General features: G+C 46.8%; 1 protein-coding gene across 4 annotated transcripts; it reads left to right on the top strand.

The window, feature by feature from the left end:
- Nucleotides 1-87: 87 nt before the first annotated feature.
- LOC8038216 (steroid 17-alpha-hydroxylase/17,20 lyase) lies at nucleotides 88-23,164 on the top strand. Of its 4 annotated transcripts, none has more exons than XM_040214077.3 (11): nucleotides 104-206; nucleotides 1,179-1,358; nucleotides 2,840-2,842; nucleotides 2,923-3,102; nucleotides 4,720-4,813; nucleotides 8,505-8,660; nucleotides 9,306-9,514; nucleotides 16,328-16,453; nucleotides 19,700-19,804; nucleotides 20,900-21,031; nucleotides 22,769-23,164. In XM_040214077.3, the coding sequence occupies exons 2-11, from the start codon at nucleotides 1,199-1,201 to the stop codon at nucleotides 23,122-23,124; spliced, it is 1,521 nt and encodes a 506-aa protein (XP_040070011.1). In that variant the 5' UTR covers nucleotides 104-206; nucleotides 1,179-1,198; the 3' UTR covers nucleotides 23,125-23,164. The 4 variants fall into 4 exon arrangements, with proteins under 4 accessions (XP_002400111.3, XP_040070011.1, XP_040070009.1 ...); XM_040214075.3 differs by lacking the exon at nucleotides 104-206 and adding an exon at nucleotides 356-399; XM_002400067.5 differs by lacking the exon at nucleotides 2,840-2,842 and having other exon boundaries at nucleotides 88-206.
- Nucleotides 23,165-24,776: the final 1,612 nt, after the last annotated feature.

Here is a 24,776-nt window from a genome sequence, read left to right as displayed (position 1 = left end):
ATATTCAAGGCCTCCGGTGACGGCAAGGAGAACGGACACTCTCTCCGAAACGTGTCCCCCTCCTTCGTTTCGTGTTTCCACGCACTCGACGCCGGCTCGCCCCGTCGTTAGCAGCCCTCGTGCGCCTTCTCTCAGCGGGACAGCGACAGGATATTGCGACAGCGGAGCCTTCAGTCGACACGTGGAGCGGAGCGACGCCTACGTCGGTGCGTATATATGTGGATAGTAGTCCGAAGCAGTACGCTCGAGCGTGGTTGGCAGCCTCCAAATCCCCATGCGCCCACGTTTCAGTGTCTGCTTCTGAACCTCACACTTTGTGATATCTGTCTGGCGTGTGTGTGTATGCTGATCTATCCGTACGCCAAGGCTTGCTTGTATGCGGACGTGTGTTTGTGTGAGGTGCCAGTATACCAGTCTAAACCTCTGCTGTTTCGTTATGCGTTTCATAGTGGGTTTTAGCTTCTAAAGTCACTAAGGCCGCAAGAAGCGCAGGGGGTCCCCAGCATGTTAATATTGCTTCGCTGCCAATGAAAATGCGCGATTGGGCTATAAGGACGACGAAAACAGTATCCCGTTGCGAGATTCGCGAACATAATAACCGTGCCCCGCATTTGTTAAGGTGTCAGCAATTACAGAGCGCTCGTGTTTATGCCTCTATGCCTGTGCCGGTGGTGGGGGCGTTACCACGGAGGCTTTACTTATTCATTCATCATAACGCCGAGTAAAACATATTAAATACATAGGATGTTCGTAACGCAATTGTGACGAAATAATTATCAATATCTATTCGAAAGAGAGTCTGCGAATGCTGCGACGGCAACTGCACTCGTACGGGCTCAAGGCGAACAGATTGAAAATCTGATTTACATTTCGCAAAATTGATTTTGAGGCACTGACACCTGAAGAAAAGCAGGGCATGCTGCGTTATTACCATCAAGTTGGTTTGTGATTGGTCGTTCTGCGTTTTGATCGGCTAATGTCGCAATGTGATTGGCTGCTGAGCGATAATTAGGTGCTCGGGTCTCCCCACGCACTGCGATTCTTAAGTTACCAATCACCGCTGTTAAGCTAATTGCCATGTTTCCTTAGATAGCGTTGGAGCAGCTCATCATGGGCAGTGCATCTAGTACTCGAGTAGATCAGTGACCGTGCTCTGCGCGGCTATTTTGTTTCTCCAGCTTCGACACGGAGCACTACCATGATCTCGCTATCGGACAAAGTTCTGCTCTTTTGGGACTGGAGGTGGTTGACGACTGCCATTGTGTTTTTGCTCTCGTGTCACGTGTTCCGCTTCTATCGGAAAGTATCGAAGTACCCCAAAGGACCAGTCCCGCTGCCCTTCGTGGGAAATCTGTTGAGTGAGTGTTTTCTTCGACGTATCTTCCGCCAGCCTTTTTTTTTTTTTTTTTTCGCCAAAAGATACTGCGTTGCGTTCGGTAACGATTTCAGAAACACACGCAATTCATTTTCTTATAGTTATTATCACAGAGGGATAAATTAGCGCATACATTAATGAGCAACACATTACCAGTGTAAGATATGAGGGCAGAGTCTTGGAAAGGAATTGGGAAAGTGTATTTACATTAACTACAAACGTTAAGTAAAAGGGCTAAGAGGGAGTTAGTGGTGGCTGTCTTGACTGGCTGGAGGCTTGACAGGCACGAGACAGGCACCAGACCGGAACGCACGTGCCGTCCGGGCCGGGCACGAGGGCGGCTTCTTCGTCTACTCTCACCAGGCACGCTCACTTAGAGCGCGTCAAAGGTAATAGAAGGAAAAAAAGGAGATGGAGGATATTACGCGCTCACACCAGCGACCTTTTTGTTTCCAAATTCACTCAACGCATGGAATACAGTTTCTAAAGGGCGATCGCTTGAAGTTGCTTAGAAAAGAAACGGTCGTTTAGGGGAGTAACGAATATGTGTTTATTAATTTCCCCGTTCAACTTTGCAGTTAAATTGGTGGCATGTCAGGGCAAGGCACGTCGTGTCTATTTTCTCGCTAAATTTGGAGGCGAAATTTACTTGAGGCATTCTCACGTCACGCGACATGGTGACGCGACGTAGTACCGTACCTTGACACCGTGACGTCAAGACACGTGACATGATGTCACAAAGTCAGGTGACCCCGAGTCACACGACGTTTTTACGGAGCGTGACATCACGGTGCCGTCCTGGAGTCACGTGATATCCTGACGTCAGGTGACGTCAGTTTCTCCCTTTGCGATAGCGCGGAAGCGCACGAACGAAGGCGCACATTTCTGAGACGGTGGGTTCCGTTAAAAAGCCATTTCGTGCTTTAAGTTTTTCTTTAATGTTTTCCCCGAAATACACCCCAAACTCTGGTTCGCCGCAAATGAAACATCCAATGGATGCTACCCATATTTGTCTCCTTTCCAACACTTCTAAAAAAAAGAACGAGGAACAAAAGTTTCCAATTCTGTAACTTGAAAACACGCACAGACGTCACTCGAGGCTTGAAACCGTCTTTCCCATCGAGGTTCGAGGTAGCGTGGTGATTACTGACGCACATGCAGTCAGTGCCTCGTCCCCCGAACCGCGCATGCGTGCGAGAAAAAACATGAGGACAAAACATGTACGTCACTCATTCGCTCATGCGCATGCGTTTCCATGCGAACACCGCAACTTCTCAAGATATTGGTGGCCTCAAAAAAGTACGCCGCATTTAATACGGCATTGTCTGTGCAAAGTTAGCGAGCACGCCGCATACGATGCTCAATGTCTATAAAGCTGGACGGTTTTCGGTATTTTCTCATTTTATAAACAATATTCGTGACTCGCGATGATATCTACCGCAAATACCTTTATTTTCTTGGCAGAATGTGAGCAGCCGCCTGTTGGAATAAATGGTACGTGTCTCCATCAAATGCTTGCCATCACGCTGTGCGTCGTTTGATTCTAGGCTTACGCAATGAGACGAAGCTCTACAAGAAGGCCCAAGAGTGGTCCAGACAATACGGAGACCCTTTCACGCTGTGGATGGGAGAGAAGCCCACGGTGATATTGAACTCGTACCAGGTGCTGAGAGAGGCCTTCGTCGACAAGAGACACGAATTCGCCGGACGCTTTCCGATAAAGCTGGGTGAGCAACCTGAAGGGACCGAACCGAGCAGCTCGTGGCACCGTTATAGGGCAACGATGGAGGCGTGATGGCGCCTCGGCGGGCGCTGGCTCGTCCGACCCGCATTTTATGAATCTATTCGTAAGTACATTCATAAAACATCTATTTTATGAATATGAATATGTTACTACTCAACTCAGGCAAATGATGCGCGTGTCATTTATGGCTAATAGAATTTAAGACGCTCGCGATGGCCGTGGCAGAGGCTGAATATTCGTGCAGTTTCGAAAAGGGTTGGCCTATTTTGCGTAACCGCCTGGCTTAGAGCACTCCCTTGGGCATATATTGCTTGATACACGGTAACACTCGAGAACGCTGGTAGCGATGAGACAGCATGTAAAAAAAAAACACTGCAGCGTTACGCATTCATTTAGAACGGACACTAGACTCTGATATAACCATGCGTTTGGTTTCATCGAGCTACGAGTGCTGAACATAAAAATATTGGGTGTTAAAAATCCCAGTGGTGCCTTAAAATAGGTAAAGAATTTGGTACCAGCACCTATCCAAATCCGATTTTCACAAACGCTGTTTTTTATTCGTGCAAAGCACTCACCTCGCGAAATGGCAAGGCGGTGATGCGTTCCTCCGAAAAATCTGAACATTCTTGACATCGTCATTGCCGGACGCGGACGGAGGTCACCGTGATAACCGGAGGTACTGCATCGTACACCACCTCTCGAGTAATACAGAAAGAATGCGGCGACGTCGCCTGCTTTCCACCGGGTGTCATTGTTTGCTTCCTACGACCACGGAAATATGGAGCCACAACCAAAATCTCCGGGTAACTTTGTCGTTAGTGTAGGCAGTAAACGAGCTCAAAAATTACGTTTCCATTTTTTTTTTTTTTTTTTGTCAGGGGAACAATGTTGGTGGCTTGAAATTTCACGGACTAAAAGGCATTGGCAAAATACAAAACTACAGCTCTTATACAAATTTGAGATTGTAACCTGCAACCGCCGATTCTCCCGGATGATATTTGAACTAGCCCTAGAGTTTAATAAACACTGTGTGTATAAATGGGTTTAGCAGTAGTCGCTTGCAGAGATACCAGTGGTAAGGCGTGAAAGGACTTTAGTTGGTACAGCTGCTCGAAAAACGAATCCGCGCGTCTCCTTCATAGCGTAGCTCGCGTTTCTACGAAGCGCTGCAATGTGCAAAAAAATTCCCAATACGCAGTCACTTTTGGAGCTATCATGACTCAAAGATTCGGTACCTGACGCCACACTAGACAGAAAACAAAATGTCATGCTCAGTGTAAATTAATGCATACATCCGGTTTAAGAATTCACACGCCTTCCTAATCGTGTTAATAGAAAGTTTGGAGAGCGTACGCATAAAACTTCGTCGTCGCCGTGCGCCAATCTAAAACACGTTTCGGGCTCGGCGCTCGCGCGGTGGCGAAGACGCCATTTCATTTAGTGCGCAAAGATTTCGCGAACGCTATTCGAAAATTCGCAATTATCTAGTGCCTTTAACATTAAGACATTTATAAGCTCTCGATGTCTTCGTTCTCTTCTGGAAGGCCAATCCTTTTCCATTCGTAGTGCTTTGTAATTAGTTTGTTTTATTTTTCAGGTGCGCTCCAGACGCAGGGAAACCACGACATTCTGTTCGAGGATTACAACCCCACGTGGAAAGCCCTGAGGAAAGTTGCGCTGACGGCTGTCAGGTACGAATTACAATCAAAATCTATCAGATTACTCTGAGCGCGAAAGATAGAGGCTGTATAATGCACTAGCCGTTTTCAACCGCAAAGATAACTCCTAATGGAGCACCTGAGTTTTGTTTAAATTAAAAAAAAAATACTAGTTTTAGTTTTATGATTCGAAAAAAGATTTCACATTAATATATGCAGGTTAGTTGATAGAAGAAACTACACGGCATACCAGAAGTGCCTAACTACAAAACAAAACCAACAAACAAAAATCGGGGGTTTACCAGAAAAATGAACGAATGGAATCTGGCACGTACGCCCCTGCGGAGCACTGAGGATTAAGCGTGAGCACCTGGGGATTTCTTGACGTGAGTACGAAATCTCGGTTACACAACGCCTTCTCCGTAATCAGCCTCCGCCATACTGCTGGTATTTGAACTTGGTAGCTGGGGATCTGTAGGTTTGCGTTTGGACTCGGAGCCACCGAGCGGCAGCACTTCTGCGCAGTCAGAATGAGTATGATATGCATATTAATGAACTCGTGTTCAGGCAAGTGAGTCTGCACACGGAAGCTATTGCACCAATTGAGGACCGGCCAAAGCTTTTGTCTCAAAACTATTCCTCCCACAGAATAAGTTGGGGATCAGATTGAAGGGATTTCTTTAGTGAGGTGCATGGCTGTTAAGATAATTACGTTTTGCATTATCATTTGTTTGCTTAATTTGTGTATTATTCGAAATAAACATATAGCTCCAATTAGCAATATGGTGGGCATTATAAAAAATATCCCTATATTACTCAATTGTAAAAACACATGTACCGCAAGCTTCGTTTTTTGGTTTTTGTTTAGTCTTCAAAATGTATTTCACGGATCGGTATGATTTTATTATTTGTTTATTCGTATTTTGGTTTCCTCCGGTTTTGCGCCTGTGCCGAGTGCAGTCATCTTTCCGCGGTGCCACTCAGCTCACCACAGGCACTTCCATAATTTGCAAATATAGTGTTGTTGTTTTTTATTACGCCTATCAATCGGCTTTCTCAGCCTAAGTGTATTTTTTAGTACTTGTGGGTTACTTTGGTAAACCGAATAAAATACTAATAATTTCTACCATTTCTTCGCTAACTAAATTAAACCAACGGCAGAGACTATATCGTCATGAATTGTTTTTGTGCAATTTGCTGTTTTATCAAAAAAACTTTCACCAATATTAGGTCGAACACGCAATGGATAAAAAAAAAGTGGCGATAAAATTGTACGTGTTCCGGCACCTGGATAGACACTGAAGCTCAAAAAACACAAAGAAAAAGTGAAAGCTGCTTACAACTCCCTGTAACGAAGAATTAGAGCGCAGCTCTTGAGGAGGAGGAGGGAAGGGCACTGGGGGGGGTTAAACTAACCAGGGGGGAGGTCACGTGACCTTGGGGGTCACGTGACCCCCAATGCCGATGATGTCATCACTGACGTCACTGATGACGTCATCAGTGACGACGACGATGCGGGTACCGATGGCGTCATTAGTGACGTCACTGATGACTTCACCAGTGATGATGACGATGCGAATGTCGGTGACGTCATCAGTGACGTCACTGATGACGTCATCAGTGATGATGACGATGACGATGCGGATGTCGGTAACGTCATCAGTGATGATGACGATGACGATGCTGATGCCGGTGACGTCATCAGTGATGATGACGATGACGATGCGGATGCCGGTGACGTCATCAGTGACGATGACGATGACGATGTGGATGCCGGTGACGACATCAGTGACGTCACTGATGACGTCATCGGTGATGATGACGATGACGATGCGGATGTCGGTAACGTCATCAGTGATGATGACGATGACGATGCGGATGCCGGTGACGTCATCAGTGATGATGACGATGACGATGTGGATGCCGGTGACGTCATCAGTGATGATGACGATGACGATGTGGATGCCGGTGACGTCATCAGTGATGATGACGATGACGATGTGGATGCCGGTGACGTCATCAGTGACGATGGCGTCATTGGGGGGTCACGCGACATCGGCGGGGGTCACGTGACCTCAGGGGAGTCACGTGACTTCGGGGGGTCACGTGACCTCGGGGGGGGTCACGTGCCCCCCACGAGGTCACGTGACCCCGGTGGGGGGCTCGCGCGGTGCATTATGGGACATTTCCCATGATGCACCGGGGTCACGTGACCTCGGGGGGGGTCACGTGCCCCCCACGAGGTCACGTGACCCCGGTGGGGGGCTCGCGCGGTGCATTATGGGACATTTCCCATGATGCACCGCGCGGTTACGCCGACGCCGACGGCGACGCCGCTCAAGCCGGGAACGGGCCCCTAAGAGCTGCGCTCTAAAAGCCAGACGAAAGAAAGGACAGGACCAACGCTCGTTTTTACCAACGTTTTTACCCGTGTAATATATTTTTTGGTGTTTTGTTTTCCCTGGGAAAAGATTCCTTTTAGAGCGCAGCTCTTAGGGGCCCGTTTCCGGCTTGAGCGGCGTCGCCGTCGGCGTCGGCGTCACCGTCGCCGTCGGCGTCGGCGTCGGCGTAACCGCGCGGTGCATCATGGGAAATGTCGCATAATGCACCGCGCGAGCCCCCCACCAAGGTCACGTGACCTCGTGGGGGGTCACGTGACCCCCCGAAGTCACGTGACTCCCCTGAGGTCACGTGGCCCCCTCCTCGAGGTCACGTGACCCCCGCCGATGTCGCGTGACCCCCCGATGACGTCATCGTCACTGATGACGTCACCGGCATCCACATCGTCATCGTCATCATCACTGATGACGTCACCGGCATCCACATCGTCATCGTCATCACTGATGACGTCACCGGCATCCGCATCGTCATCGTCATCATCACTGATGACGTCACCGGCATCCACATCGTCATCGTCATCATCACTGATGACGTCACCGGCATCCACATCGTCATCGTCATCATCACTGATGACGTCACCGGCATCCGCATCGTCATCGTCATCATCACTGATGACGTCACCGGCATCCACATCGTCATCGTCATCATCACTGATGACGTCACCGGCATCCACATCGTCATCGTCATCATCACTGATGACGTCACCGGCATCCACATCGTCATCGTCATCATCACTGATGACATCACCGACATCCGCATTGTCATCGTCATCATCACTGATGACGTCATCAGTGACGTCACTGATGTCGTCACCGGCATCCGCATCGTCATCATCACTGATGACGTCATCAGCGACGTCACTGATGACGTCACCGACATTCGCATCGTCATCGTCATCATCACTGGTGAAGTCATCAGTGACGTCACTAATGACGTCATCGGTACCCGCATCGTCATCGTCACTGATGACGTCATCAGTGACGTCAGTGATGACATCATCGGCATTGGGGGTCACGTGACCCCCAAGGTAACGTGACCCCCCCCTGGTTAGTTTAACCCCCCCCCCCCCCAGTGCCCTTCCCTCCTCCTCCTCAAGAGCTGCGCTCTAATTCGGCGTTACAGGAAGTTGTAAGCGGCTTTCATTTTTTGAACAATAGATAACTTGGTTGACGTTCTCTGCGCTCACACGATGGACCTCGCTTTGATTTTGTTATCATCGCTTTGATTTGCCTCGACTTGTTTTTGATGAGCACTGGTAGATTTTTTTTTTTTTTAAATTTGAACTTACCTGACTTCATTCCACTTCCACCCTTGGGTACGCCAGGAAATACGCCATCAGCGAGTCCCTGGAGACCCTGTGCACGGAAGTGGTGGATGCCTACGTGGATTCTCTGGAGAAGGGACCAAATACAGTCGACTCCAAATATCCATTCATGTTCATTCTATTCAACATCGTCGGCACGTCTGTCTTTGGAACAAAGTACGCACCCATTCATTGAGTACCTCGTAACATTAAATGTGAGACTACATCGTCTACTAAGCAACAATGTGAACTTTTGAGTTCTCAGACGTAGTAATAGGATGTTCGCTACTTCCGTCTGACATAACAAAGCAAACGAAAATCTTAAAGTCGGACGCTCTTCATGTGTATGCACATGACCTCTCATATGCAGTTCGCTTGCAATACAAAAGCAACACCGGGGTTTCTTCGCTATTGTAAGCACGTTTATGCACGCTTCCAATGCCGCGTTATAATACTTTATTAATTATCAATTCAAGAAGAGTTGTCAAGTGCACAACTAAGGAGGCGTCAAGCTGTCGACCACCATTAATCGAGGGGCCCGCTTGGGTGCATCCTAATCCCGCGTTTCCTGCGCGTCGTGTGTGTTGCCCTTTGATTGTCGGGCTACTCCATGAGTTCCGATGAGCCAAGGACGCTTTTTGGAACACTTGCTCGCCCTTTAGCGAGCGAACAAATACAGTGAACACCATGACGAAGCACTTTTGGTACTGCGTTGTTAGCTCCATCGGATTGTAGCATCAGCTACGGCCGAACTTGGAGTGAAACCGAGTATCGACCGACTTGTATAACCCTGTAGTTAGGTGCGTGCCTAAATTGTTTCAGGTTTGATAAGGACAGTCATGAGCTGACACGGATGAGGCAGATTAACCGAGTCTTCACCGAGGTGGCGCCTAATGGCCTGCCCAGCGACATTGTTCCCTGGCTCGGCATCTTATACCGCAAAACCGAGAAGAAGATGGAGGCCCTCTTCACCGAGTTATTCGAGATACTCGACGGTCTTTACAAAAGGGCTGCAGGCTCCTATGTACCAGGTAAGTCCATTTTAGTCCAAAGCCGATGCGCTGTTTCATAGTCATTACGCCACGCTTTAGGACTGCGCTTGACAGACTGCCCACCAAGGAGGCGTGTTTCAACGAGTGATAATGCGTCCATAACAGTGGCTGTCCGAAAAGTTTTTTTTTTATTATTATTATTTTGGTGAGCTATGTAGCTTGTATAGTCGGGTGCTTGTAGTAATGACAGCCTAGTTTTTTTTACTTGAACAAAACTACTACAATTTCTAGCAGTCGACGAGGCAAAATTAACTTTTTGCCAATCGGTATATAATGCTCCGCGGTACGCGCTATTCCTAAACGCGTTTTTGTGCGGTAGCTGATAGGTTAAACGAACATTGACACGAAAAAAATAAAAATTGTAAACTAATCTATTTGGGACACATACTTAAACACAATTTCACAACAGACATCAGAGCAATATTTACGCCATGAGACGAAATTTATTGGAGAAGGTGGAGGTCACGGTACGCTCTAAACCCCGCCCAGTAGTTACACCCTGCTTACTACACCTCTCATTGGCTGGAAAGGTGATTGACGTGTGGAACAGAGGATGGAAAGTTGTTTCTCCTTTTGCAGTGATAGTCTTTTGTTCCGCATAATGTTTTTTTTTTTATCTTTGAAAAACAAATCATATAGATAGAATCATCAGTTTTCAAAAATATTTCGCGATTGCCTCTTCCCCTTTGGTTTCAAACATTAGTAGGCATGGCTTCCGGCGTTGGCGGCGGAAGCCATGCCTACTAAATGAGCTACGCTTCAGAGTAACGACACTTGGCCATTATGTGTCTGAAAATCATGGTTGCCAGTTATTTGAAGCTTTATCTGAAATCACAGGAAACGCTTTTCCTTCCTCCACAAATGTTTAAGCAGTTCTCGACAGAGCAAAGCGATATTACATGACCTTCCTAACACCGAATCTGATGCTGAGGAAGTCGCACTTTTGAATCGTGACGATCGGCAGTTGCGTCTGCTTTGCATACGAGCCAAAATGGCGGCGCCCACAACAATGTCGGGGAACGGAGTGCCGATACTCCAAGCGCAGCTCATTTAGTGGCTCTAGCGGTGACCAGTTTCATACACGGCGTTGCTCGTGGAGCTCGTCTATTTTTATGAGTGCCAGTTGTTTCGCGTTCACCGAGAGGTTTAGAAGATCTATCTCCCCGAGCGATAATATAGGGCGCCTGGGGTCACCAGGCTCGATCTAAAATGAACTTCAGAAATCAGCGCCTGCACGTAGCAATCTAAACTTTTTGTATAATGTGTATATGTCAGAGGTCGGTCTTATCCTGTAATACTACAAAGCGTTCCTCCCGTTCTATAAAAATAAAGGCCAAAACACTTGCCGCGGACAACGGCTGACGGTGACGCAGCTGACTGAGTCGAGTGGAGGGTCGCGTTTGGCGCGCGAAGTGATAGATGGCGTCGGAAGCAGGAAGCAGAAAAAAAGCACAAGACGCGCAGACCGAATCCGTCGGCAGCGAGAGCGCCGTCGTTAAGCAATCACGTTCTTTTTTTGTACTTTAAGATTTGTTTTTATTGTCCGCATTTATTTTTAAACCAAAGCTGCATAACATAATATATTACGTTTATTTTAATAGACCACGGTTTTGCGAGCAGTGCCCATAAGGAGATAGCGCCATCCATCAATACGTGCGCCAAACGCGCCCCGCCACTCGACTCGGTAGTCTTCGTCGCCGTCCGCCATTGACCCTGGCCAGTCTTTTGGCCCTATTGTTTTACAAAAAGGGAACTACTCTCTCTTGTTTTAAAATATAAAACCGACCTGGTCAAATGCACCTTTGGCGAAAAGTTTGGAATGCTACGTGAAGGACTCGATATTTACAGACCATTTTAGATCGAGCCTGGTTATATCAGTCACCCTATACACTCTAAAAAAAGTCTGTGGGTCTACTTTCACGCACAACACTCGTAGAACCAATCAGCGCAACTGACGGAGGCAGCTCAGCGAATGACGATACCGAAACATCTGTTTAGACCAAAAAACGCGGACTGAGTTGTGACATTAAGCAATGCAAGCGTGACGTTTTGCATTGCTTCATGTCACAACTCAGACTGCGTTTTTTGGTCTAAACATATGTTTCGGTATCGTCATTCGCTGAGCTGCCTCCGTCAGTTGCGCTGATTGGCTCTCCGAGTGTTGTGCGTGAAAGTAGACGCACAGACTTTTTTTAGAGTGTAGTTTCCAAGAAACAACGTCGAAAGTACGTGTTTTCAGAAGCGTTGTGCGGATGCTTGTTTTCTTTTCGGGATTCGCGCAAAACCTAGCGTCCCACATCAACTATTTCGCTTGATAGGGTTTTATTTGTTCGTTTGCGCGTTTTGATGCTGAATAAATATATTAATTCGGGTAAAAGCGGCCTTGCTGCTTTCTGAATCGTGCCAACATCATTATAGCGACCATAGTCTTAGTACTGAGGGTGTACCTTCCTACACAGGTAAGAACTTTCGAGACATTTGACCGGAAGAAATTGACTGTTTGCCTCGCATCAAATTAGTTCAGGTATGTTTCCGTCATTTTGCTTTCGAGGTATGTATCTCTCGAGTTTTGACCAGCACACTAGACCTGCCAAGCGATAATGTTTACAGTCGGTGACAGATCAAGAACCAAGTGGAGGCTCTTCCCACCCCTTTCCACTTTAGCAGAGCGAACGGTGGAGAGGAGGTCGTCTCCTCTCCAGTGTTCGCACTACTAAACTGGAAAGAGGGGGGAGGAGCTTCCACTTCGTTCTTGACCTGTCACGAATATAGCTCGCATTTTACTGGTGCGTCATAACGCTCGCCCTCCTTGGTTGTGGACGCTATGCAAGAAAACAACAAGAACAGAAGAGCCAAAAAAGCGCACATTTATTCTGTTGATTTTTTCTCTGTCATTTCCGTAACTTTCTAGCGCACCTTGAAAGGCGCTGGCATACGTTTGTATTGCACCCTAGCTCGTGTATGATGGAATGTTAGAGTACCACTTTCATAGTCGCGTTTGGCAGGAGTTCCAGATGGTCGTAGACGGTGTCGGAATAGAAGACGGATGCCGGCGATGGCGTACGGTCACGTCACTCTCATTGTCGCGTCTCACTGGCGTCGCTGCTGGTAGTGGAGCGTGCTCCGATAGCAGACGATGCCGTACTCTGCCGCGCGTCTACCCGCAACACTAGCAGACGGCAGACTAGGCGCAGCGGATGTCGCTACAAAAAAACCTTAGGCTTCGGATCGTGTTCAGCCATGCAGCCGATGCAATCCAGTAGGAACGGGCTGGGCTAGAGTCACTGAATGTTCCAGTGTACCGAAACTCTCAAGAGTCGCTCCAGAACCGGGTCACAGCGCACCAGTCGCGATCCCCACTATGGCGCCACCGTGTGCGTTCAAGGCGAAACGCGTACAGTGTAGCGTTCGTTCTCGTGTGCAGCTCTTCAGTCCACGTTCCTGGCCTGTGGCGACACTGGCTTTCCTTCGTTCCGAGCGGTGCGGGGCTTGCTCCTCCCGGTCTCGTCTCTCTCTCTCTCTCTCCCGCCTCCAAGCCAAGTGTTAGGCTTAGCGTCTGAGGCGTAAAGTTTGAAAACGCAGCATCCAGCGCAACCGTAGCGAGCAAACGGGCCGGTAACATTTTTCGGCGGACCAAAATAACGGTTACTTGATAAAAAAAAAAATATATCTAGGGAAAAATCAGCGTAGCCGTGGTAACGCAGAAACGTTTTGTATACATTTTTTTTTTCTGGGGGGGGGGGGGGGGGGGCAATCCACAAAACGGTTGACTGATAACTTCTGCCACGGGCTAAACCAGCCAGTCAGAACTGGATTCAGCTGGATTGACTTCCGGTAAGAAAACTGAATGGAATGCGGCACTCTGAGAGCATTCAGCGATTCTAGGCTGGTCAAGGAGGTAGGAAGCTTGTGGAGGCGACATGACGCCACCAGGGTGCAGCCGGGAATACTTCCTACATGTGACGACCCCACCCCAACGATGACTCTAACCAAACGACGCTATTGGACGAAAAGGAGAGCCGATTTGGTGCGAACTGCTGTTCTGGTCACCCTTGGGGGCATTCCCAAAGACTGCAAGCTCACTCCCAACATCACTTGTATTTTTCTCGTCTGGCTGATTGGAGCCGGTAGGACTCCTCTTCTTCCTGTGGGGCGAGGGCTGCGGAGCCACCGGTCTCTGGGTGAGGCTTAGAGCGGGTCGTGGTCTCCACCTTAGTTGCGTATCTCGGCGTTATTATGGCGCTAAATATTTTCAAAAGTGACCCAAAACATTATCATATATTTAAGATCGTTTATTTTTCCATTCATATGATTTTCCCATATGAATTACGTGTCCCGCTAAGATCTTTTTTTGTGTGTGTGTTTTTTTTTTTTTTTTTAGAAGCGCAGACCGTGCTTTATTGTGTTCGCGCTTTTTGCTTTGTGGCTCGTTCCAAGGAGTTCTTATTGTCAAATTCTACAATTTCATTGACTGTGGAGCCATCGAAGGATTCTTGGGACTCAACAAGCCCTGCGTCTCTTCAGATCCGAGTTACCATAGGCCTGTTTCTCTCGGTCAGGATGCGCTGTAGCATAGCCGCCTATATACTGACAAAGCCTGGCAGATCGCCACGAGAAGCCACCGTCGAAATGGAAAAGGTGCAGCGGCAGACAGCGCATGAGAAGAGAGCCACGTGACTGGCGCCCCGCTGCGGCGAGACGCTGAAACACATTTCTCCCGAGCGAACAAGTGTGTTTCGATTCATCGCCGCTGCAAAAGCTGTGCGCTGACGCCCAGGTTCCCCGAGAAATGCTCTGTGCCACCAGATCCTCGCGCTTCAAATCTGCGAACGGGCACTCTATGGCTCCGTCATCAAACTGCCAGGTTTTGTGAGTATAGAGGAGGCTGTACATAGGCTTATTTCTCTCGGCCAGAATGCGCTGTAGCGTCCACGAGACGCATCCACGAAAGAGACGCCTCCACTGGCGTCCCCTAGACGCAATCACTGAATGCTGACGTGAAGTGGCTTCTTAGCGTCTCTTCATGCGTAATCTATAGGCGCAAAGTAGTGTCTCTCAGTGTCTCTCAGCGTCTGTCCACGGACACGAACAGGGCGTTGTAGAGGACGTGGCACACGCACAATAATAACGTGACCTACAAATATCTGACTTTGCTGGCCAGTGGCGCTGCTCAAAATTTGAGTGCTGCAAACCTATAGTCATGACTCATGAACTGCACTAAAGCGTTTTCGAAGGAGGTGTATATTAGCACCTTGCGTCCGTCAGGAGCCGCTGCCGATCGCCCAGCGAACAGCGCCGCGCGCGGCCACTTTTGTGTCAGTGTAGGGAGAGCGGTAGAGCTCAGCCGCCGCTCCCGCTGCTCCCGCGCTTCTGCTGATGTGGTAGCCCAAGCAGGCGTCTCGACCTTACAACAGCCAGCGGTGTACCGCTGCAGTCGAGCTGCGACTGCCGAGGTCGCTTCCTGATGAGTAGGCACGATGCCGCCGCGAGAGGCGCGCGTATCGGCCATTGAGTTAGATAGGCAGGGTGCTCATTGCCTGTCAAAATGTCAGCGAAATGTGTTCGTTGGATGTGCGCCTACAGGAATAAAATCAAATGGTTCTAGCCGCCCTCTTAGAGATCGGTGAGAGAGGGACAGCACAATACGTTTCCTAGGAAGCGTTTTGAATGGTAAAATAATAGTATGAAATATCAACTATCAAGGGATGTAGCTGAGCTCAAAAACGTTCCGGAGCCCTAGTATATCTAAAGCTGAGGTTGTCACAGGCACTTTCATCATCGTACGTGGTCTCCAAACAGGATATAAGCGAAAGTATGCAGATGAATGAACCGTACTTGATCGAATGAATCAGCCTTTCGGCGGCTTCGTTGTCAGGCGTTCTTCGACACCATGTGGAGTCCCAGACACCTGCGGGGAGGGATTTCAAACGTGCCGTCTCACGACGATTCTGTGGGGTGAGGGAGGCGATAATTCTCTCCATGGTTGGGGTGCCCCGGATCACTGTGTTAAGAAGGACTCCGGCCGAGAGTGATTTGTTGCTGCTTCAAGTGCTGCGCCTGCCATCGGCAAAGGCGACAGACGCGGCCGACGTGCTCAGCCAACGACCTCGCGGCGGCCAGGCTGAAGCGGCGGTGAGGCACGCAGAACCGACGACTCTTCTTCAGGCGAGACTTCCGAGACTTGAATTAATTGACACATATTCCGAAGCTCAAACGCGCCTTTCGCCGACGCGGGATTGTGGTGTGTGCGCGTGCGTGTCTGACTCCGGCGCGTCGAGTGTCCTTGGACGAGGAAGGTGACCTCTACGGCACCGGGACGCCTGGGGATGCTGTGGCACCTCGGGCTGTGTGCTTGGGACCTCCGAAACATGTGCAACGTACAACTGCGAGCTTTATGACCAGGACCAAGTGAGGTGGGATGGATCTTGAGCATGATGGACGAAATAGGGGACAGCACCGAGGACAGCGAGGATTCCCAAGGGTTGTTTTCAACCGACGGGGAAAAAAGGGGAAGGGACGGAGAGACGGACTTGAAAGCCGGACTCGGCTTGGTTTTGAACGGAGCAATGCGTTAGACTTCTGGATTAAACCAACCTATTAAGCAACACGTTGTCATGTCGTCGACGGAGATCAAAGTCGGGAGCTACCATGAGGCCATCAGTGATCGGAGCACCCGGCGGGAGGAACCTATCTTTCGTAGACTTTGATTCATTCGGTCAAGAGCGGTTTATTCATCTGCACATCTGATATTAAAGTTGAGGCTATATGCTGACAAGTGCTATAAACTCACAGGAACCACAGGAAACTTCACGCACTCAATGTTGGCGGCACGAGAAGAGGCGCTCCAGCAAGAAAAGAGTGACGCTCAGTACCTCACCGAAGCCAACATGGTCCAGATACTTATAGACATTTTTGGAGGTAAGAACATTTCCATGCCCTTTAATTATTCCTGGCCGGCACTCTTTTTTTTATCATTGTCATGCCGGAAGAATCACCTTCACTTTTACAAATATTTTAAAATTTTAACATTGTTACATACAAAAATGCGAACACACTATATATATAGTTACAATATAGACCTCAGAAATTCAGTGTCTTCTAGTGGCAGAAATATCAGTTTAATTTTTCGTATGCTAATGGCGGTTCCTACGTCAAAGGCAGACGTACAGAGGGGACGGTATTATTTACAGCACAGTCCTTTGTCTACGTGCCTCAGTTTCAACGGGGACAAGTATACAGATTTTTTCTACTAAATGGACGTTTTTTTCGCATGAACAGTTTGTTAATGAACCCACACGCAAGGACGATACGGGCCATATCTTGTGTATTTTAATTTGTAACACTTCTGAGGTTGTTGAAAACACGCATACTGTCCTAGGTATTAGTCACCATAAAGCTCTGTTGTCTGAGGTCAAGTTAATTTTCGTAAGCAAAAGGAAATTACGTGAACGAATGGCATTTTCTCATAACCGAGCAGACTATGCTCGGTCGCAGGTTGAAACTTTGACTGCTTGAGCGTCGATCACCTACGGATGAAACTAAAGGAGAAACATATTTAGCTTGCGTGAAGAGTTCGTCCCACTGCGTGTGCTTACGCCAAAACGAGCACGTGAGAAGCCCTGGTCCACACGTGAGTTGCGTGTATTAATCGACAAAAAACGAACGGCCTTTCTGAAATTCCGTGAGACGCTTCTTTCGAGTGATCTCGCTAAACTAAAAGAATTCGCAAGACTGGTTCGAGACAAGTTGGAGCACGCTAAGGCTACGTTCCTTCCCAATTTAGAAAATAGCGTATGGCGTTTCCCAAAAAGAGTTTTGGAAACATGTCCGTAGTAACGGTAAAACAATCCTTCTATTCCGACGACCAGGCAGAACGATACTATCGTCGAAAACAATAATGAAACGTTGGAGCCTTTCAATTCATACTTCCGTTCAGTTTTTACATCTTACCAGTCACGTTCGGTACGCTTGAAAGTTCCAGCTGCGACCAACGTTATGCTCAAAGTTGTCTTTGGCGTGTTTGTAATTTTAAATCTATTAAGTAAGGTAAACACAACTAAATCGACCGGTCCAGATGATATTCCTGCGTGTATTCTAAACTCTTGTGCCTTTAATTTAACGTACTGTTGAAAAAATCGCTAAGCGAGTCTTTCTGCCTCCTTTCTGAATAGAAACTCGCTCGAGTAATACCAGTGCATAAAAGTGGTCCTAGAAATAGTGTCCGAAATTACCGACCGATATTGCAGACAAGCATTTCTTGCAACGTTATGGAACACATTCTTTATATTAATATCATGACTGATCTTAGTAGGTTTAACTTTTTCTATCCCTCGCAACACGGATTCCGTCGGGGCTATTCTTGTACCACACAACTACTTCTTGATTTTTGCATGACCTTTCTATGACAATCGGGCAAGCAACAAGCAACGCAGTGTTGATTGTACATTTCTTGAGTTCAGGGAGGCCTTTTACGTCGTTCCTCATGATCTTTTATTTCTAAGCTCCACGCATATAAAATTGATGACAAAGGTTTGTAAATTGGTCCTTGAGTATTTGTCGTTCAGAAAGCAAGATGTGGTTTTCAATGGCTTCCAATCTCAAATGGGTGACGTCACTTCAGGTATGCCGCTATAGGCTCTGTTCCGGGACAACTTACGTTTCATATTTATACAAATAATATTGCTCTTGATATTTGGTCTACCGTTAAAATGTTTGCAGATGATTGTGCAGTATATAGACAGGTTAATGATGAGCATGTTAACCTGATTTCGCAAAAATACTTGGACGACATTGAATCATGGTGTCAGTCATGGCAAATCACTCTGAAGAATAAAAAGAAACAGCACAACGTCACCTTTAAAAAAAACGAATACCACCAGCACTTAGTTATTCACTGAATGGAAAAGTCCTAGAAACTGTTAATGAATTTATACATCGAGGTGCATACTTCACTTCCGATGTGGGGTGGAATGCACATGTTGACTACATTTCCATGAAGGCCTCGCGTAGGCTTGGCTTTTTGCGTTGAAATTTTAAACTTGTACCCTAGTCGGTCAAAGGAACATTTTTTTCCCCACGTTCGTTCTATCCATGAATATGCATATATTATCTGGTACCTTTATACCACATTTTGTATTGAAAAGCTTGAAAAAGTTCAAAATATAGCTCTAAGGTTTGCTTTAGGAAATTATGATTGGCGAGTTAGTATGACGCTGTGTAAACGCAAGCTAAAGTGCCCCTTATTAAGTGATCGTAGAAAGTACCACCGTCTCAAATTCTTTCACGTTATCCCGAAAATTGTGTTGTAGAAAAGGATAAATATATAAAAGTCATTTTCTACGTATCCCGTACAAATGACACTGCCTTAAACATTCGAGAGATTCCACCTGGGGGTGACGTGCTCCGACACTCTTTTTGTGTAGAAACCACGCGTGATTGAACCTGCCTTCCATCACGCACAGTTACTATAACATAAAATGACGATTTTTTTACATGCGCTGAATATGCAATCTTTTTTATCCTATGTTTTTCTATTTGTATTCCCGCCGGCTGTAATATCAGATGACGAAGTAGGTACCTGAATAAAGATCACGAAGGTAGAGGACAAGTAACAAGTACTCGATTCGTTAGCCTGGGTAAAGCTCTCGATAAAGTTTACCACATCAAGGGCCGTGCTTGTGGTCCGAGCGTGTGCCAACGGCTTTATTAGACGCGAGTCTGAAAAGAACACTACCTTGTTCTTATTATCGGCCTGGTGCGCGCCCAAGGCGTTAATTTCAAGAATTCTCACAATCCTAAAGTTTGTAGAGTACGAAAACTTATGTTTTATCACGTTGACATGGAACAAAAAAGACTGCGAAAAACTTTTTTTACAAGATTTATTTCATTAAAATTACAAAACGAAAACGTGTATTATATTGTTACCGTTGCCTTCAGCCCACGTTGGTGTACAGCTGCATGCTTTCTCTCGTGATCATAGCCGATTCCACTTGCCGCGATCGCTCCCACTCATAATAAACGTCGATAAACGTCGGCATCATGCTGGGCATCTGAGCGCCAAGTTGATATGCCCAACATTGTTAGAAACAAATGCCCAAAGCCTGAATCACTAGTGTCACTACGGATCTTGCTGGAGACGCCCACATTTAACATTGACGTTTCTAGGTGCGACTGAAAGCTCTATTGGCACTATGCGCTGGTTATGCTTGACGCTGGCTCGAAGGACGGATATCCAAACAAAGATTCAACAGGAAATCGAAGACAACATCGGTAAGATATAAATCTCTCTTTTTTCGGTTTTAGTGATACCTATAAAAGTGTGAAGCAGGCTGTGATCGGGCAGCAATAAACTCTATCGCTTTTCCACGTGTCCCCATTAACGACATGCTCAGAATGTCTGGATAAGAAAATGCGGAATAGTTCCCTTCATTTGCGTGACATAAAATGTGCATGTACTACCTAAACTGCGTTTGCTTAGCGCGCGGAGAACCAAGCTTAGCTTCTTGATATATACCTAGGAGCGTGGGTAGAATAGTACAAAGACAGAATTATGAACACAAATGAATCATGCTCGGAATGTGCATGATCTGGCAGTGTGTATAATATTTGCAATTAACTATAGTCCGTTGCAACCTAAGAACGAAGGGCGAGGGTAAGACGGGCCGGGGAGGAGGAAGCAGACGAAACGCTGGAGAAGAGAGAGGGAAACCTCCTTCTCTCTTTAGCGTTCCGTCTGCTTCCTCCTCCCCGGCCCGTCTTACCCTCTCCCTTCGTTCTTAGGTTGCAACGGACTATAAATAACACTAGCTTTGGGAACTACAAACCATAGATCGTGTAGCACAGCGTAAATACACAAAACTATCGGAGTTTGCTCTTCCCGAATTTTACTGGCAAAGTAGACACATATACTTTTGAGGAAGGTATATTCAGCGAACTCAGCGTGAAGAAAGTGTTCAGGAGTGTTCCTCTTTCTCTGTCGGAGAGAAATTAATTCAATGAGGTTCACCATGCCGAAATGTAAAGCCCACTGGCTGGTCGCCTGAGCAAAGGTGTGGGGAACATCTGTCTAAGCGTCTATTTCAATTTTAGATCTTACTCTTCACATATGTGGAAAAAGCTACAGCTTTATATATATTTTTTTTTTATTCGAGGCAAAGGTGCAGATGCACGTTTATTTGTTGGGTTTCAAGCTCTTAGACTAACCTTCGAACGTTTTATGTGTATCTCGTCACTAGAAAAAGTACCATGCTATCTTGCACACTCTAACTGAACTGTTAAACGCATTAAAATATTCTTAAAGTAGTGCATCGCTCAAGAACAGTCCTTTCAGGTGGATTGTGCACAATACTTATTCGGTTTGTCTAGGATCATCTCCTCCGACATTGAAAGACAGAGAAAGACTTCCGTACACAGTGGCCTGCATCCACGAGACTCTCCGCGTTTACCCCGTTGGTCCGTTGGGATTTCCACACAATACGTGTTGTGACACGCAGGCTGGTGAGTTCGTTTCTTACCGATGTGGCACCTCGTTCAAATACAACACAAATGCCATTGTATTGCCGCGTCCGAGGTATCATTAGAATTGCACACAACGTCCAAATTTTGCATTATGCTTACCTTTTTTAACAAAGTCTATTACCTCAGTATACTTCGTTTCAGCTTACGTCCAGACGCAGCCGACTCCACGAGCTAATGGGAACAGAAATATATGGCAAATTGCTAGGCAAGAGTGTTGCTTTCGTGGAACGTTATAGCATTGCAAACGTTCAGCGGTACTCCGAGTTTCTAGACTCTAGATGTCTACGCTTAATCGGTGCTCTTCATCAGATAGTTCAACGCTTACCATGTGTAAAATTGATACTGGTTCTTAGGATGAAGCAATACTACCGCTAATCGGGCTGCTAAACCTGGCGATTTTCCAGATCTTGGTATGCGAATGCAAAGGGAGGCAAGGGACACACGAAAACACGTCAAACACGGACAGCGTTCAACTCGCAACAAATGTATTCTCTCTCGCGGCGTGTCTTCTTGTCTCCTTTTACGTTCGCATACCAAGTTGGTTAACCAACACGCTCTCCTAATTCTATCTATCGATTTTCCAGAGCATTTCATACACTCGAGCAGCTTTCCCTCAGTGCGCACGGGTGGTCGAGCGCCTCCTCGCCTACTCCTCTGGTCACATGGCCTCCCCGTTACCCATCAGCGTAGAGAACCTCAATCCTCTCCCAGCCGTCAACCAATCAGTGTCGATCCTGGCGGACACGCATTTATCCAGGCTTCACTTTTTATAAGCTTCATTACAAGCCGAACACCTAGCCAAATACGTTTCACATTAACGAGCCGCGTGAAAAGCGCAAGTCGCTGGACCTTTTCGTTTGTGATTGGTTCAGCGATGATTGGGCACATAGTGGAACGTGACGAACATCATGTTGGTGCTCTTTTGAAGCTGTCTGATTGGTCCCATCAGCTCGTTGCGTCGGCTGTACATAAGGTGAAACGAAGTGTAAGTTGGGAAACATGCTCATTAGTTTAGATTGACTACAAGCAGAGCGCGCAGCCACCTGCATAACTTTGGTTGCATATTCGAGATTTGATTGCCCCAGCACTCGCTGAGGGAATTGCTTTTGAAGAACAAAGAATTAGTCCTCGTGGCTTCTACAGATGTAACCCTGGACGCAATCCTAAGAACAACCATCAGAAGATTTCAAACATTTATTCCGCGCGCTTCAAAACAACTTAACACTCTGTACCTCGATAACGATACAGTTGCATTCCACCTTGCAAAAACACTTTTGCAACGAGACATTTTCTTCTTGTTCAAAACGCTTAAAAAATAAAAAAAAAATCTTTTCCCTTTAACATGATATGTACACTCTAAGAAATCTAAATCGTCTACTTTCCCGCAAAATACCTAAGAAAGCCACTTACTGCAATCTACACAAGGAGCTCGGTGAATGAAGAGGATGAAAATATGCTTACAGCCAGAAAAAGGCTGAATGTTCAGGATGAAACGCAACGCTCGGTCTTACAACGCAGACGATCTTTTTGAAAAATTCGTAAAATGTTTTCAGCCGCGTCCTTGGACGAGCTCCCTCCATACATTGCAGCAATTGACCTTGCCAAGCGCTCTTCTGGAAAGTGCGCGCTTCAGATACCTCGGAGCATGAGACGCCTTCAATTTACGAACATATCAGGTAGTAAGTGGGATGAAATAAACATTTTGACTTTTCCCAGGTGGCAAGTTTATCCCCAAGGACACTGGCGTCCTCTACAACATCCACGCAGTGAATCACGACCCCGCTCTCTGGAAAGACCCGGAGGTCTTCCGACCTGAACGCTTCCTAGATCCTGTAACGGGCAAGCTAAACCTAGAAGGACAGCCTCAACTCCTCTCGTTTGGTCTGGGCCCCAGGACGTGTCCCGGGGAGAAGTTGGGCCAGATGGACATCTTTTACGTTCTTGTGCGGCTCTTGCAGCGCGTGAGCTTCGGTGTGCCTGACGGAGCCTCGTGCACCGACATAAAGCAACTTGCGTCCAGTGTGTTTCTGATGCCAGCGGTCCAGGAGACCGTCCTTACACGGATGTACTGACTAATGCAACAATGAACCAATATTGAAGCTATTTCACAAACTTGAGTTTGAGTCCGACGCGTTTAGTTGTACAAAAGCGACGGCAAGAGTCGCGCAACTCCACAAGCTATAATATTTGTACACAAACTATGCGCTCGCTGCGACAGCAGTCACCAGTCAACAACGCCATTAAGGTGTGCGGTTCCCCCATCGACGGCCACACTAGCGACTGGGGTTCGACATGGCGGGATGTCCGACGTCTCCGTTGCACTTTGCGACTCCTGGTTTGCTGATGCCGTCACTAAAGTCGCTCAAACACTCTAAGAAAAAAAAATCCCCGAGTTCACTTTATTGTTGCACACAGAAAGAACCAATCACGACGGACAATAGAAGGATCCCAGCAAAAAAGACAAATCTAATAATACGAATAGATCTGAAAAATGAGCTGTGCGTTGAAACAACAGGCAAGTGAAACGTCATGCCAATTGTCTCGGAGTGCCTCTCACTTGTACGGACTAATCCTATTGTATTGTACTGTATTGCACTGTTCTCGCATAGTGCCGCTCTGTGTGCAGGTGTTCAGGGAAATGCGTGGCCCCCCTGCACGTTTTGTGCCCTTACACCGACTGGGGAACATGTTCCCTTTTCTGTCAGGGAGTCGGCGTATTGAGGCCGCAAAAACGGCCCCAAGATCACGAGGCCGACAGAAAGCACTGAACCCCAAGGGGCTGACCTGTGTCACCTTTTCGTGGGATTTTGTTTTGTTTTTGTCCGTAAGTACAAGTAATTTTAACGTGATATTCACAATATTTATCTGAATGCATAGTTACAAGTTGTAAACACGGAGCAGTTGATTATTTTATCTTAATTTTGTTCATTTAATAACGACATTCAACTTGTATGTTAATTTGTAGATACTGCTTTACGCAGTTATCTCAACAAATAGCGCCGATGTTTTAGTTCCCCTAAGAGAGATTCTTTTTCGCAATACTTTCTACAACATGTCATATGGAACTTGGAATAAAACAATCGCAGGATTCGGAAATTCATTAGGTGTTGTGTATTGCCCGCTGGTATTGTGATGATGTAATTCTGTTGGTAGTGGCATTTTGATTAAATAATGCATCGCATGCTTCCAATTTGATTATACCTCGCGATCTATGCGTTAATCTAGCAAAAGAAATCCTACAGCGAATTTTCCTCATTTAATCCCATCTCCCAAATCCAGTTTTTATCGGTAATTGTCCTAAACAAAAGGAATGATGAAAAACAATAACCCAAGACGTCTTTTATCCTCGTTTTCGTCCCCTGCATCCCATTGGCTGGCATGTTTGCTCGGCTGTTAATTCAACAACATTTTTTTTTTTTTTACGGAGGTTAACTTGCGTAACGTTTGAGACCTGTCCAACTCGTCGAAAGGCAATTTCTAGAAGATCAACTCGACGAAGGACAACTCTTCGAATAGGGAAAGTCGTCGTATGTCATTCAGTTTCCTTTTTGCAGACTTTGTTCCGGCGAACCCTGGCATAGTGAGAAAATCGGAAACTCAGAAGACGCATTCACGAAACACTAGGATCAGGCGGTTCTGCCCTTCTCCCAACACTCCATGAAAGATTCGTTTTTGACGACTTAGTTTTGAACTTTCATTTAACATTCAGTGCGACTGACGCTTT

This window comes from Ixodes scapularis, unplaced genomic scaffold (genome assembly GCF_016920785.2).
Source record: "Ixodes scapularis isolate PalLabHiFi unplaced genomic scaffold, ASM1692078v2 PGA_scaffold11__112_contigs__length_91849675, whole genome shotgun sequence".
Classification (NCBI taxonomy): Eukaryota; Metazoa; Arthropoda; class Arachnida; order Ixodida; family Ixodidae; genus Ixodes; species Ixodes scapularis.
This window is presented reverse-complemented; position numbering and strand designations above follow the sequence as displayed.